The sequence below is a fragment of the Felis catus genome, chromosome D3 (genome assembly GCF_018350175.1).
Source record: "Felis catus isolate Fca126 chromosome D3, F.catus_Fca126_mat1.0, whole genome shotgun sequence".
Classification (NCBI taxonomy): Eukaryota; Metazoa; Chordata; class Mammalia; order Carnivora; family Felidae; genus Felis; species Felis catus.
This window is the reverse complement of record NC_058379.1, coordinates 8,558,528-8,574,736: the sequence shown is the minus strand read 5'-3', so window position 1 is coordinate 8,574,736 and position 16,209 is coordinate 8,558,528. Positions and strand designations below refer to the sequence as shown.

The following is a 16,209-nucleotide window of genomic DNA, read 5'->3' as shown; positions in this document are numbered from 1 at the left end:
GGACATAGAAAGTGACAGGGAGTGATTTGCAGTACATACTAGTAGGTGCAAAAAGCCAAGCGGAAAACAGCATGTATAGTATAAGAAAGGAGAAGAAATAAAATACATGCATCTGCTCATTTGTGCAAAACTAACACAAATGATCAATGAAAAACTAATGAGATGTATTCTCTACAAAGGGTACAAAGAAGGGAGTGATGATCCCTTCTTTGTCTCTGCAGAGACGCTTGCATAGTTCTGACTTCTAGTGCTGTTCACGGGTCAGCACTCAAAGACCAAATCAACAAGGATTTGGGGAGAACCAGAATGGAAGACAAGCAAAGGTATCCATATGATGATTAATATAACCATACTGAAATATGAGTGAAGGAAGAAACTACCCTAAGTAACTTTGAAAAACGGTCTTTTGAATATATACTTTATAGCTAAAGACACAAAAATGTTCACAAATATTATACCTCTGTTAGCAGATTCATTTTTCCAGGGGTATGGGTTAGCAATTCTGAAACTACGTGCTTGGATTGAACAATAAGTAAACATGTTGTGGATAGTAACAGCCAAGTTTCTCATTGTCAGACAGGAGTTATAAAGAAAAGGGGGTGGTGGTGTTGGACTGGAACTGGAGGTATCATTATGAATGCATGGGTTTTCGTGTACATATGTATGTATGTACACAAATAGATACAAAAATCGATCAGTATGTGTGTATGTGTCAATAAATGCATATGTTTCCTAGTTCTGTCTGCTGAGAGGCCCTAGAAGCAAGGAAACCCAAGTACAAAGGAGCACAAAACCTACTACCCACAAGTTGTTTTTGTCTACCATCCCCAATCAAAGGAACCAGGACTCTGGGAGAAATGGCTGATTCCATTTGGGTTGGAGTCAGAGAAATACAAGTTAAGCCTAGCACACTTTAAATTTCCCAAAAGTAAGTAAGTGCTCAAAAAATGCTGGAGACATGCCAAAGAGATAGTCTCCCAGTGGCCAAATATGGAGAGTTCAAGCAACAAAATAAATGATAGTTATGGATCATTACCCAGAAAGTAATATTAATATCCAAGAGTATTTTGTGATCTAAATAACTGAATAACAGATGAGGGGAAGGAAAGTTATTAAAGTGCAATTTCATCAGATAGTAGAAAAATTACCCACCAAAAAATTACCATTTGTCAAGCATCACAGTAATAACTATTTTAGACAAAAAAAAGCATCAATGGATGCTAAAATTAGTAGGCAAAAAGTATGATGAGAAACAGGATATTCATGTAGTTTCAAAATATCTTCCACCACGACACCTTCAATTACTAACAGAAAAAAGTACCTTTACAGTGGAGAGATCTGGCAGATAACACCTTAATTATATGATAAAAATTAGGATTACCAAGGCAAGTCTCCATCATGTGCCTCCAGATATGATGTAGAAGAACACAGCGTCATTCTGTTGTATTCTTACTAAAAATACACAGCTGAAATTTAACCATGAAGAAATCAGGAAAATTCAAAATCAGGGATATTCTAGTGAAGTGTCAAGGTAAAGAAAGGCAAAACAAGATTTAGAAAATGTTCCAGACTAAAGGAGACTGTTAACATTTAGGGAATCTGGGTAAATGGTATGTGGGAATTATATACTAAATTCTGTGAGTCTGAATTTATTTCAAAATTTAAAAAAAATTGATGTGCATGTGTACAAGTATGAGTGTGTACATATGCACAGAAAAAGTCTTAACAGGTAGAGTAATAATAAAAGTGTTCATAGTGATTATCTCTGAAAATCTCTGATTTGTACTTTCTGATTTTTCTCTGATGAACTGATAATTGTACTGTTACACATAAATGTTAGCATTTGGAGAGTCTGCGAGAAGGGTACTAATTCTTTGTACTAATGCATGGGTATTCTTTGTACTAATTTTGCAACCTTTTAGAAGTGAAATTATTTTAAAATGAAAAGTTAAAAATAAACGAAACAAACAGGATGGGCCATATTATCGTAAGAATGTCACTAGCACCATAATGGCTACAATTTTAGTCTGGTTCACAGGTGATGGCCCTCTAGTGTGCATGGCAGATAACTGCTAATCAACTAGAGATACAACTTTAGTCATTCTCAGCTTGCCCAACCAAATGACTGACAGGTGGTGTTACTAGAGAGGAAACCTATCTGCCATTCCCGGTGTGGAGTGTGTTCTGTAATGGGGCAAGAGGGAGGGAAGGAGGAGGCCCAGTGAAGAGCATAGGAAATATCTTAGGGATGGTTCCCGAATGCCATTCCGAGGAGTTTAGGTGTAATCTCATGGGAGAAAAGGAATGATCCAAGAGTTTTGAAGACAGGAGAGTGACGTGTAAAAATAACATTTAATGAGCGCCGACCATATGCCAGCTCCATATATTGGTTCAATTAGTTTCCACAGTTCTAATTAATGGGTAGTATTATTATTATCTCCATTTTACTGATAAAAAAAAAAAAAAAAACTAAGACAAAGAGGAGTAACTTGTCCTAGTCACACAGCTAGTAAGTGGCAAGCAGGGATGTGAACCCAGGAACTCTAAATCTGGAGCCAGCACTCTGAACCCCTGTACTCCATCCTCAGCTAGAAGGTTTGCACAAAATCTTCTAAAATACTTTGAGGAGAACCAGAGTGCAGGGGAATGGAGGCATGGAGGCCAACTGGAAGGCTCGCAGTAGTTTGGGAGGAAGATGGTATGGGGATAAATACTTAACCATATTGGAATTTCAGTTTTGCAGGAATTTGCCACATTAAGGCAAATAATTCCCTTTAAAAATAGAATTTCCTTTTTAGAATTTAAGTGACATGATGGGAAATTTGAAGAAGAGTACCTGTAATGGTGCTCATGGAGCTTACAGTTCTTTATACATGTCACTTTCTCTACGGAGGAAACGGGCAATCTTAGTGAATTTCAGGGAGGTGAAGCAGTCAGAAAATGTTTTTGTGTTGTTATCTGTGAAAAAGTAAGCACATAACATGTGACCAAAAAAAGGAGGGGGCTGGGGCGCCTGGGTGGCTCAGTCGATTAAGCGTCCGACTTCAGCCAGGTCACGATCTCGCGTTCTGGGAGTTCGAGCCCCGCGTCAGGCTCTGGGCGGATGGCTCAGAGCCTGGAGCCTGCTTCCGATTCTGTGTCTCCCTCTCTCTCTGCCCCTCCCCCGTTCATGCTCTGTCTCTCTCTGTCCCAAAAATAAATAAACATTGAAAAAAAAAAATTTAAAAAAAAAAAAAAAAGGAGGGGGAAAACACTTTCGTATAATCAAAGGACAAATTTCTGTTTTCACCTTATGGCCAAGCTAGGAATACAGAAGAGAAAACTGTGAACTGCTAGGAATGTAACAGGTATTCAGTAAACACTTATAGGGGCATCTAGGTGGCTCAGTGGGTTGAGCTCCGACTTCAGCTCAGGTCATGATCTCGCAGTCTGTGAGTTCGAGCCCCGCATTGGGCTCTGTGCTGACAGCTCAGAACTCGGAGCTTGCTTCGGATCTTGTGTTTCCCTCTCTCTCTGCCCCTCCCATGCTCACGCTCTCTCTCTCTTTTTCTCCCTCTCTCAAAAATAAAATAAACATTAAAAATTTTTAAAGAGGGGTGCCTGGGTGGCTCAGTTGGTTAAGCGTCCAACTTCGGCTCAGGTCATGATCTCAAGGTCAGTAGGTTTAAGCCCCATGTTGGGCTCTGTGCTGACAGCCTGGAGCCTGCTTCAGACTCTGTGTCTCCCTCTCTCTGTGCCCCTCCCCCGCTCAAGTTCTGTCTCTCAAAAATAAATAAATGTTAAAATTTTTTTTAATTTTTTAAAGAAAAAAATAAACACTCATAGCATCAAACTGAATAATAAATGGAGTTTACAACCCAATTTTACTATTCTAAAAATCTTTTATACAGCATAAAAGATAGCGACTTTTACAAATATTCTTTCTCCCTTCAATTTTCTAATTCTAAGAAACTCATATTTCCAGTAAAAGAAGCTTGAATAAAACATTAATGTAAACATGTTAAATTGGGACTGGTATTTCAGATACTTCAGTTTTCTAATAAATCCTATTTATCTTCAGCTCAATAGATATAATAAGGTTTAACACAACAGCACTCCATAAAGCTTATTATCCACCTAGTAAAATGTTGGCAATACAAATGTTATTAGCTGGGACTCCACTATGAAAAAATTTATGATGTTTGTTGGGATGAAATTTGTATTTGTACTACAATGAGTAAAGGGTTTCCCAGCCAAATTTGAAAACTAAAATGAGGACACTTATTTTAGAAAAGAAATTATATGACTTTAGCAAAGTATTTGTACTCACAGATAAGTATCTTGTAAGAAATCATAATTTATTCTTTTAAACAAGTGACCCAAATCTCTACTTGAATATACTTTGTTACTCAATGAGCAATTTTTAACTCTTTTGTACGGACAGCCTATATAAGTCAGTCTTTGCACCATCTCAGATTGGTTTCACCTCTGCCCTATCAAAAAGTAAGGATGAACTAAATTCAGGATATTGGGGTGAGCTTGGGCAAGGAGACTGCAAAAGGAGACAGATGATGAGAATTCCTGACTGAGACACGGTCGGGTCGGTCGCGTCTCAACGCTTTCCCTTTACCTTCCTCAGATACGGAGGCCCCGGCACCTCCTCCGTGTCGCTGACGCTGCTTTCCGACACTTCACTCCTGTCTCCATTCGCTCTTTTCATTATGGGGCTGCCACAGTTTTCCAGTGCAGAGACATCTGTGAGAGTCTCCTTCGGATAAAGCCTTTTAGGTGCTACTTTTCTCAGGATACATTCTGGGGCCTTGCTGGTTACATTTTTACCAGCCTCTGAATTTGAACTCAGCGGCTCTGACCTGAGGTATTAAGAGGTTAAATGAATGAACTGTTTGCCTGGAAATATATATTTTCATATAACTGATGAAGCAATATGGGATGACAGTGATAACACTGGTTTAGAGAATATATTGAAACAACACAGAACTAGTTGTTGAAAGTTAAAATTTACATATATGATTATTTAGAAATTCTCCCTACAGATTCAAATTCTTCAGTAAAGCAACCCAGTGTGCATGAGACAAACCTGTGATGTAGTAACAGGACCAAAAGTTAGAAAAAAAGTCAAATACTAAACATCTGTATGATAATATTTTATACAGTCAATAAAAGTCATGTTTCCAGGGCCACCTGGCCAACTCAGTCTGTAGAGCATGTGACTCTTGATCTCACGGTTGTGAGTTTGGGCCCCATGTTGTATGCAGAAATTACTTAGAAATAAAATCTTAGGGGCGCCTAAGCATCCGACTTCGGCCAGGTCACGATCTCGCGGTCCGTGAGTTCGAGCCCCGCGTCGGGCTCTGGGCTGATGGCTCAGAGCCTGGAGCCTGTTTCCGATTCTGTGTCTCCCTCTCTCTCTGCTCCTCCCCCGTTCATGCTCTGTCTCTCTCTGTCCCAAAAATAAATAAACGTTGAAAAAAATAAAAATAAAAAAAATAAAATCTTAAAGAAAAACCATGTTTCCGAATCATAATCAGTGATACTGGAACATATTCACAATATATTCTGTGGGGGAAAAACAAGATACAAAACTACATATGCTATATGATCCTGATCTTATTTTAAAACGCAAGTATATGCAAAATAAGAGAAAAAAAAGGTGAAGCAAATGTTAGCAGTGGCTATCTCTAGGTAGTGCAATTTTGATTATCTTCTTTCTACTTTTCTGTATTTTCCAAATTTCCCATAGTACCTTTAAGCTACTTTTACAGTGAAGAACCCTGCACCAAAAAAAAAAAAAAAAGTTACTAAGAGACAAAAAAAGGAAAGAAAAACAATGGCTGTCTCCTTGTCTGAGAAAGAGAGTTCTAGGCAGTGAATAAAAACTGTCCGGTGAAGCTTAACACCATATCCCTCCTAAAAAATGACTACCAAAAATGGAAATGAGTTTTGGGTAGTAACAAAGATAAACCAAAACTATTAAATTCTGATCAGAACAGAAAAAGCAAATTTCTAACACATGACTGAGGATATCTCAATGCTAGTTAGGTCCTACCATAGCTCTTCCTGATTCAGTCAATCTGATCTAATGTTTTGTTCCTCGACTGTTTCCTAAATGAATGCCAATGAATTATTTCAGAATAAGATTGCAATGGCTTTTTCCCAAACAATAAAGACGTTGAAACATTGGCCTTACCTTTTTTGTTTTTGGGAAAGACACAGTGACTGCGGAGAAGATGCTCTACTTGGCTCATCAGCTAATGTAGCCAAAATAAAGTTAGCTTCCAATAACATATCATCAATACTTAAAGCCATAGGTCTAGAAAAAGGCAAAGTCAGAGCAAACATCATACACATTTTCTGATGGACACTGGGAAAACATTAAAAAATGACACTTAATTCAAGAGTAAAAGGAGATCATAGAAGTAGAAGTCCTTTTTGTCTTTTCACAAAGTTAATGCAGTCCTAAGGGCTGAAAGGAACCTTAGACATCATCAGATCTAATTTCATAAAACACATCTATCCTAACCTAATCTCATTTGAAATTTTAGTTCTGCAATACCATAGAAAATATCATAGCTTCATAGAGATTAGACTTATTTAAGCCATGTATAATTTTCTAATTAGGCAATTTATTTGGCACCATGTCAAATTCATAAGTGTTTTCACTCTGCAGAATATATCTTTCTCAATTACCAATTAAAAAATGCCCTGTTATGGCATCCTTCAAAATTCTAGTTTGATAAGTGTTGCTGATAAAGTAAGCAATTCCTGAGGTGTGAATTAACTGCAAAGTGATCCAAAGGGTTTTATTATTGATATATAACAACAATTAAAAAAAAAAACTCAGAAAACTTCCCAAGGACTTACTTCCCAGGAAAATCAAAATGAATGGCTATAGGAGCATGTGTAGCTTCTGAAAACGTCAGTATTCCCTGAAAGAAAATAAGAAGAAAAATAGTTGAAAATCTTTATTTAAAAATTACCAGTGAAATTTTGACACAAATTTTTGTTTACCTTCAATTCTTTGAAGCAAAATGTTATTTCACTATCAACTCCAATTTGAAAGAAGTCAAACTCATCTGGGCCAACAAACATCTCACTGTACACAGAACTGGTCAAATCTGTTCGATATTATAGGAAAATAAAGAATAAAATTAGTTCCAGAGGTACTTATGAAATTTTAAAAAAAAATTTTTTTTTTTTGAGAGAGAGAGAGAGAGAGAGAGAGAGAGAGCGAGCATGTGTGAGCATGGAGACACAGAGAGATGGAGAGAGAGAATCCCAAGCTGGTTCCACACTGTCAGCACAGAGCCCAATGTGGGGCTCGATCTCACAAACTGTGAGATCATGACCTGAGCTGAAATCAAGAATCAGATGCTTAGGGGCACCTGGGTGGCGCAGTCGGTTAAGCGTCCGACTTCAGCCAGGTAACGATCTCGCGGTCTGTGAGTTCGAGCCCCGCGTCAGGCTCTGGGCTGATGGCTCGGAGCCTGGAGCCTGTTTCCGATTCTGTGTCTCCCTCTCTCTCTGCCCCTCCCCCGTTCATGCTCTGTCTCTCTCTGTCCCAAAAATAAATAAACGTTGAAAAAAAAATTTTTTTTTAAATAAAAAATAAAAAAAAAAGAGTCGGATGCTTAACCCACTGAGCCACCCAGGCACCCCATTTGTTAAATTTTAATATGAAAATACAACTGTAAGTGGTAGATTAAAAATAGCCACAAGTCCTTTGACATCCCTTCATTGAGAGATGGGGTCTATGTCTATGTCCCCCTCTCCTGAATTTGGGTAGGAGGGCTCTCTGACTACTGCGACCAATAGGATATGGCGTTATAGGTGAAATGACCTGGTGCTGGTTTCTGAAGAGACTGGCAACTTCTACTTCCTCTATTCTCTATCCACTTCCTCTATCCTATAACACTCACTCTTGGAATTCAGCCACCATGCTGAGTTCATGCTATATGAAATCCAAGTTAATGGAGAGGCCATATCTATGCAGTCACTCTGGTTAACGGCCCAACTGTGTTCCCAAGATCAACTACCAGACATCTTGGATGTCTTCAGATGATTACAGACCCAGCCGCTATCTAACTACAATTGCATGAAAGACCCCCAAGTGAGAACTGTCTAGCTGAGCCTCATAAACCCACAGAAACATAAGTGACAAGAATAAATTATTTTGTTTTTCACTGCAAAGTGTTTGATATAAATGCTCAGAAATATATACACACACACACGAGTACCTTTTCTTCCATTTTCTTTTTACACCTTACTTGAAGTGTAATTAACATACACTGTTATATTAGTTTCACATATATAATTCAACAATTCTATACATTCCTCAGTATTCATCAATATAAGTGTATTCTTAATCCCCTTTATCTATATCAACCATTCCCCTACTTACCTTCCCTCTGCCAACCACTGGTTTGTTCTCTATACTTACGAGAATGGGCAAGGGGCGCCTGGGTGGCTCAGTTGGTTAATTGTCCAACTTCAGTTCAGGTCATGATCTCACAGTTTGTGGGTTCAAGCCCCACATCGGGCTCCGTGCTGACAGCTCAGAGCTCAGAGCCTGGAGCCTGCTTGGGATTCTGTGTTTCATTCTCTCTCTGCCCCTCCCGCACTTGTGCTCTGTCTCTGTCTCTCAAAAATAAACATAAAAAAAATTTTTTTTTTTTTAAAAGAGAGAGAATGCTGGGGCACCTGGGTGGCTCAGTCAGTTAAGTCTTTGGCTCAGGTCATGATATCACAGCTCATGAGTTCAAGCCCCACATTGGGCTCTGCCTGGAGCCTGCTTCAGCTTCTGTGTCTCCCTCTCTCTCTGCCCACCCCTGCTCATGCTCTGTCTCTCTCTCTCCTTCAAAAATAAATAAACATTAAAAAAAATAAAAGAGAATGCTTTTTGTTTGTTTCGCTTCTTTGTTCGTTCATTTGTTTCTTAAATTCCACATGAGTGAAATCATATAGTATTTGTCCTTCTCTGATTGATTTATTGCATTTAGCATTATATCCTTTAGGTACACCCACGTTGTTTTAAATGGAAAAATTTCATTCTTTTTTATGGCTGAGTAATATTACATTATATACATACCACATCTTCTTTATCCATTCGTCTATGGATGGACTTGGGTTGTTTCCGAATCTTGGCTGTTCTAAATAATGCTACAGTGAACACAGGGGTGCATATATCTTTTCAAGTCAGTGTTTACATTTCCTTTGGGTAAATACCCAATAGTGGAATTATTGGATCATATTGTATTTGGGTTTTTTTTTAAGTTTATTTAAGAGAGAGAGAGAGAGAGACAGCAAGCACAAACAGCGAAGGTGCAGAGAGAGAGGTAGAGAGAAGATCCCAAGCACAGAGCCCGAGACAGGGCTCAATCTCACAAACCATGAGACCATGACCTGAGCTGAAATCAAGGGCCGGACGCTTAACCAACTGAGCCACCCACATGCCCCTAGTATTTCAATTTTTAATTTTTTCAGGAAACTCTATACTATTTTACACAGAGGCTGCACCAATTTATATTCCCACCATCAGTGCACAAGAGTTCTTTTTTCTCAACATCCTCGCCAACACTTATTATTTCTATGCTTTTTATTTTAGCCATTCTGACAGCTTTAAGATGATTATCTCATTGTGTGTTGTGGTTTTTTTTCTTTAAAGGAAGACAGACTACCACATGGAGCACCTCATTTGTATGTGTCTCAAGTCTTGGAAGCTTGACTACCCAAGTTCTCCTGCAAAAGGACCGTGAGAGCTTGTTTGAAGGTTGTAGCAGGGGAGAGCAGCTACTTGTATACCGTTGACCAAAGAACAGTCCTCTATTAGGGAAGGTCATCCTCTTCAACTGAGCACACAGCTTCTGGAGGGACACACATCAAGCGGTAAGGGAGGAAAGGGACACCTGCCTAGCCAGACAGATTAGCCAAATCAACCCTGGCAATGGATGGGGTGACAGATGTTGCAGCCAGGTCACCCTCACATCCTCATTGTGGTTTTGATTTGCATTTCCCTGCTGATGAGCGATGTTGAGCATCTTTTCATATGTCTGTGGCCATCTGTATGCCTTCTTTGGAAAAATGGTATTTAGGTCCTCTGCCCTTTTTTTATTGAATTACTTTTAATAGCTTCACAGTATTTCATTACTTTCACTCAACCAATCTTCTGTCATTAAATCTAAAGTATACAAGGAGATGTCCCAAACTATTAAAACTGCTTACTTCTGGATAGTGGGATTTCAGGTGACTTTTTTTTTTTTTTTTTTAGTGTTTGTGTTTTTTATTTTCTTCAATGGACACGAATTATGTAAGAACAAAGGATAAACAGTATATACTTTTTAAAAGGATCAAACACTACCCTAAAAATACATTATTATCAAACAAGAAGGCTCATGTCACTCCCAGTGTACTAGTACAGAGTAAGTTCAATAATAAACAGATGGGGCTCAGGAGTCAAGCATCCAACTTTGGCTCAGGTCATGATCTCACAGTTCATGGGTTCGAGCCCCGCATCAGGCTCTGTGCTGACAACTCGGAGCCTGGAGCCTGCTTCAGATTCTGTGTCTCCCACTCTCTCTGTCCCTCCCCCACTTGCACTCTGTCTCTGTCTCTCAAAAATAAATGAATGTTTAAAAAAACTTAAAAAATAAAATGAATAATTGGGTCTCCAATTGCTACTTGTGCCCATAAGTCCCCAGTCAACCATAACTATAACTACTCATTAGAAAGCTTCTCACAAGGGACAGTGTCTCCTGGTGAGACACAATGGCCATCTTTATTCAGAGATGGCACTACGGAATATAAAACAGACCCTTTTACTAGAATAAGCATATATTTTCCAAATCATGCACTTCTGGCTGTCAAAAAACAATGCTAGATAAGACTTCAGAGAAACAATAATAACACAGTAGTATTGGGCCTGTGCCTTGAAGCCTACATTCAGATAATATTCCAGCACTACTAACTGTGTGACACCAGGCAAGTCACTTAGTTTCTCTGTGCTTCATATTCTTCACATGGAAAAATGGGCATAATAGTACCCACATCACAGAGTTGTTACAAACATTACATGAATTCACAACTGGAAACCGTTTAGAAAAGAACATGGCACCAACTAAATACCACAAAAGTCATCTGATCCAATTTTATCCCTGGTTCTACTGGTTTTTCACTTCAAATAATACAATTCCCTCCCTTCATATTCTTTACTGCTCTCTCTCTCTCTCTCTTTCTCTCTCTCTCTCTCTCTCTCTCTCTCTCTCTCTCACACACACACACACACACACACACACACACACACAATTACCCAAAATTAAAGAGTCTCAAACAGCTTGTGTCTGAAAGACCCTAGTCAATTTTCTTGGTAGCAAAACTCCCAATTTAATCATGCCTTAGTTTCTCCATTAAATCCAGGTAACTCTTGGAAGAGCTGACTTAAGACATAGTCACATTTTCTGCCGTGTGTATTTGCCATCTGGAATATCTTACATCTCTAATTTGGAGCTACTTTTTCTTCTTAGGTGACCAAAGATAATCTCAATTGGATTGCTCCCTCTTAATTTTTTTTTTTTTTTGTGCCAAACACAAAGGGTGATAAAAGATGAAAAACAGGGGCACCTGGTTGGCTTTTTGGAAAAGCATGCAACTCTTGATCTTGGGGTTGTGAGTTTGAGCCCCACAGTGGATGTAGAAATTACTAAAAACAAAACAAAACAAAACAAAACAACCTTTAAAAAAAAGATGAAAAACAGATCTTAAAATCTTAACTGAAGATATACTTTTCTCAGTAACCATTCTCTTAATTGTATATTTTTAAATCTTTTTTAATGTTTATTTTTGAGAGAGAGAGAGTGAACATGCATGCCCATGCTCTTGTGGGGAAGGGGCAGAGAGAGAGGGAGACACAGAATCCAAACCAGGCTCCAGGCTCTGAGCTGGCAGCACAGAGCCTGATGCAAGGGTCTAACTAATGAACCATGAGATCATGACCTGAGCTGAAGTCGAATGCTTAACCAACTAAGCCACCCAGGCACCCCACCATTCTCCTAATTTTAAAACACCTGAATTTCCAAAAACAAACTCAACATGGATGAAAGACCTAAATGTAAGACAGGAAACAATCAAAATCCTAGAGGAGAAAGCAGGCAAAAACCTCTTTGACCTTGGCCACAGCAACTTCTTACTCAACCGGTCTCCAGAAGCAAGGGAAACCAAAGCAAAAATGAAATATTGGGACTTCATCAAAATAAAAAGCTTCTGCACAGCGAAGGAAACAATCAGCACAACCAAAAGTCAACCGACAGAATGGAAGAAGATATTTGCAAATGACATATCAGATAAAGGGTTAGTATGCAAAATCTATAAAGAACTTATCAAACTCAACACCCAAAAAAACAAATAATAAGTGAAGAAATGTGCAAAAGACATGAATAGACACTTCTCCAAAGAAGACATCCAGATGGCCAACTGACACATGAAAAAATGCTCAACATCACTCATCATCAGGGAAATACAAATCAAAACCACAATGAGATACCACCTCACAGCTGTCAGAATGGCTAACATTAACAACTCAGGCAACGACAGATGTTGGCGAGGATGCGGAGAAAAAGATCTCTTTTGCACTGCTGGTGGGAATGCAAACTGGTGCAGCCACTCTGGAAAACAGTATGGAGGTTCCTCAAAAAAATAAAAATAGAACTACCCTACGACTCAGCAGTTGCACTACTAGGTATTTATCCAAGGGATACAGTTGTGCTGTTTCGAAGGTGCACATGCACCCCAATGTTTACAGTAGCGCTATCAACAATAGCCAAAGTATGGAAAGAGCCCAAATGTCCATCTATGGATGAATGTATAAAGAAGACGTGGTATATATATACAATGGGGTATTACTCGGCAATCAAAAAGAATCTTGTCATTTGAAACTGTGTGGATGGAACTAGAAGGTACTATGCTAAGCGAAATTAGGGAAAGACAAATATCATATTATTTCACTCACATGAAGAATTTAAGATACAAAACAGATGAACATAAGGGAAGGGAAGCAAAAATAATATAAAAACAAGGAGGGGAACAAAACATAAAAGACAAATATAGAAAACAAACAGAGTTGCCAGAGGGGGTGTGAGAGGGGGGATAAGCTAAATGGGTTAAGAGGCATTAAGGAATCTACTCCTGAAATCATTGTTGCACTATATGCTAGCTTGGATATAAATTTAAAAAATCAATCAATTAATTAATATAAAAATAAAACAACCTGAATTTCAAAGCCAAATATTTTAATTATTGGTTATGTCCCATTTCCTGGATCTCTCAAAAATTTTAATGATCTTTCTACATCTTACTGCTTTTTAGACAAGAATAAATGTCATGCCACTAATGTTTACTGTGGTCACTAATCAAGAAAGTCAGGAAGTGACATTCCATCCAAGTGCCGTGACAGATGTAGTCCTTACCCACTGGTTCGTCACTGGAACTCTTAAGGCAAACACTGAGTGGGGTAACAGCAAGAGTAACTTCTTCTTGACTTGATGTGAAAAGAACAATTGCCTCAGCAAGCACTCTACAAAATGTAAAGAAAAGTACTACGTTATTTGAAAAACAAGCAGAAAAAAAAGTCTTATTAAATAAGACTCAAATCTTTAATCTGGAAATATACAGGTTAGTCAGGATAGATTTTTAAAAACTTACCAAAAAAAAAAAAAAAACGTATTTTCTTTTTTCTATGTGAGCTGCAATATTTTTAGTGTATTTTAAAATGGCAATTCAGGGGCGCCTGGGTGGCGCAGTCGGTTAAGCGTCTGACTTCAGCCAGGTCACGATCTCGCGGTCTGTGAGTTCGAGCCCTGCATCAGGCTCTGGGCTGATGACTCAGAGCCTGGAGCCTGTTTCCGATTCTGTGTCTCCCTCTCTCTCTGCCCCTCCCCCGTTCATGCTCTGTCTCTCTCTGTCCCAAAAAAAATAAATAAATGTTGAAAAAAAAATTTAAAATGGCAACTTCATTTGACAGGCCAAGAAAATAGTAAAATATATTCTTAGTAAGACATGTGAAAGCTGCAAGATAAACCAGACACTGGAAGAAAATGTTTTTAATTCTATGTTTTTATATGATCAATATATATTTTTAATGGCCTGCAATCATACGCCTAAGGGAGATATAAGAAAACAGAGCTGTTCAAATAGAACCTGCTGGAGACCCAGGTGAGGGTAGAGGTTTACAAACAGCCTGCTGCCTATATTCTCTTTCTTGTTGTTATTTGTCCTACATTATAGCTATACTTTCAAGGTTGTCTTGACATCCCAAATGCCCTTTTATCCTGGGGCTCCCTTTTTAAAAACAGCTTTATTGATACAGAATTCACATACTGTACAATTCACAGATTTAAAGTTTTAATTTGTATTTCCCTAACTACTAATGATGGTGAGCACCTTTTCATGTGCTTTTCAGCCATTTGTATATCTTCTTTGGCAAAATATCTATTCAAATCCTTTGCCAGCTCTTAATTATGTTATCTTTTTATTATTGCATTACAACTTCTGGGATACTTTTTAAATTGAGGTGTTGTTAGATAAAAAATGAGATTCTTAGAATTTATGTGATGTTGATGTTAACCTGATGCTAGACATTAGCTCAGCAGTGTTTCTTGATGCCAAAATGTCAGGAACACCTACCAAATTCATCTAGCAACTTTTCCAGTGTTGGGGGGAGGTGTTTTATAAGATACCAAATAACTTGACGTTAAAAAATGACAACAGGGGCGCCTGGATGGCTCAGCCGGTTGCGTCCATCTTTGGCTCAGGTCATGATGTCATGGTTTGTGGGTTGAGCTGTGCTGACAGCTCAGAGCCTGGAGCCTGCTTCAGATTCTGTGTCTCTGTCTCTCTCTGCCCCTCCCCCGCTTCAAAAGTAAATAAACATTAAAAAAAATTTTAAAGACTCAGAAGGCAATATATAAATGCAAAGTATTATTAGGTAATATATTTCTATCTTGGTATCACTTAATATAAAAATCCAGTAATAGGATATTTTTAGAACTTTCTTGCCACTAAATCATCATTGCTACCATTAAGCAGTTATATCATCTACTATTATCTTTTTCATGGTTTCCTCTTCACTTTGTAAGGTGATTTCTACAAGTTAAATATTAGCTTTTTAAAAAAATATAACTGATTACAAAGCTTAATTCCTTACTATGTGCCCATATTCAGAAAAAGAAAAATAAATACCAGAGAATTCATTACCTTGGTTGAATCACTAGTGTATTAGAACACATATTCTTTTCAAAAATAACTTGCAAGGGCTGACTTTCTTGAAAACATACATTATGAGTTCTTCTAATACCTTAAAAAGAATAAATAAACCTTTTAATAATTTTAAGTGCAAAACAAACTATTTAAAAAGTCTAAGTGTCGCAGCCAAACAAAATTAAAGTAACATTTACTATCTATCAGGCAGGTGCCTACATAGCTTGAAGGAACACTGTTCCTCCATAAATGTGTTTATCGCCCCCTAGTGGACATTATGCAACATGCCGGGTCCTTGGACAGTATCAGTAGAGCTCCCAAGTTCTTTTGAAATACAGGTTAATTCTTAAATTGTGTGTAAGATAGTGATTGCCCATTACAGTTCACGTACTTACAATTCCCTTTCACTACCTTTTATCCACGTCTATTATTTCCAGATTTCTGGGACTCTCGGAAGTCAGACATGAACATCTGGTCTGTGAATTCTTTTCTTCCGAGAGGAGGAAGAGAGGAAGAGTGTATAGCTGTAACGGCTATGACCCCAGGTGCCAGGAACTGTGGTACACATTTTACATACATGACCTCTGATCTTCACAATATTCCTATGGTGTAAGCACTTACTCTCAGAAGAGGAAACTGTAGCTGAGAGAGACTGACTTTTCAAGGCTATGCTATTTTAACATGTATAGTCAAAATTTGAATCTAAGTTTGGATACAGAGCCAATGTAATAAAATCCAAGTGGGCTGTAACTTTCTACAGCATAATAATGTTGCAGTGAGAATCAAAAGGGCTCACTAGAAACAATGTTTCTCAACTAACTGGGATTTTTTGGTACCAAATTAATAACAGCAACATTTATTAATTTCTTAAGTATTTACTGACCACCTACTATGTACAAAGCTGCATTAGTTAGTTTTTTATGGATAACAAACCAAAATAACAAACATTTGTTGTTTCTCACAATT

General features: G+C 38.1%; 1 protein-coding gene across 7 annotated transcripts in view; it reads right to left on the bottom strand.

The window, feature by feature from the left end:
- Positions 1 to 16,209, bottom strand: part of RAD9B (RAD9 checkpoint clamp component B) — a 32,448-nt gene that overhangs the window by 5,975 nt on the left and 10,264 nt on the right. For 6 of the 7 annotated variants that reach the window (XM_045042260.1, XM_003994659.5, XM_006938460.4 and 3 more), the window contains 6 exons: positions 15,241 to 15,340; positions 13,455 to 13,561; positions 7,009 to 7,115; positions 6,862 to 6,926; positions 6,188 to 6,310; positions 4,610 to 4,850 (listed from right to left, as the gene is read on the bottom strand). In XM_045042260.1, the coding sequence (XP_044898195.1) occupies positions 4,610 to 4,850; positions 6,188 to 6,310; positions 6,862 to 6,926; positions 7,009 to 7,115; positions 13,455 to 13,561; positions 15,241 to 15,340 (743 nt within the window). Of the gene's footprint in view, positions 1 to 1,381; positions 1,467 to 4,609; positions 4,851 to 6,187; positions 6,311 to 6,861; positions 6,927 to 7,008; positions 7,116 to 13,454; positions 13,562 to 15,240; positions 15,341 to 16,209 lie in introns of all 7 variants that reach the window. The other variant, XR_002147263.3, reaches the window with a different exon arrangement.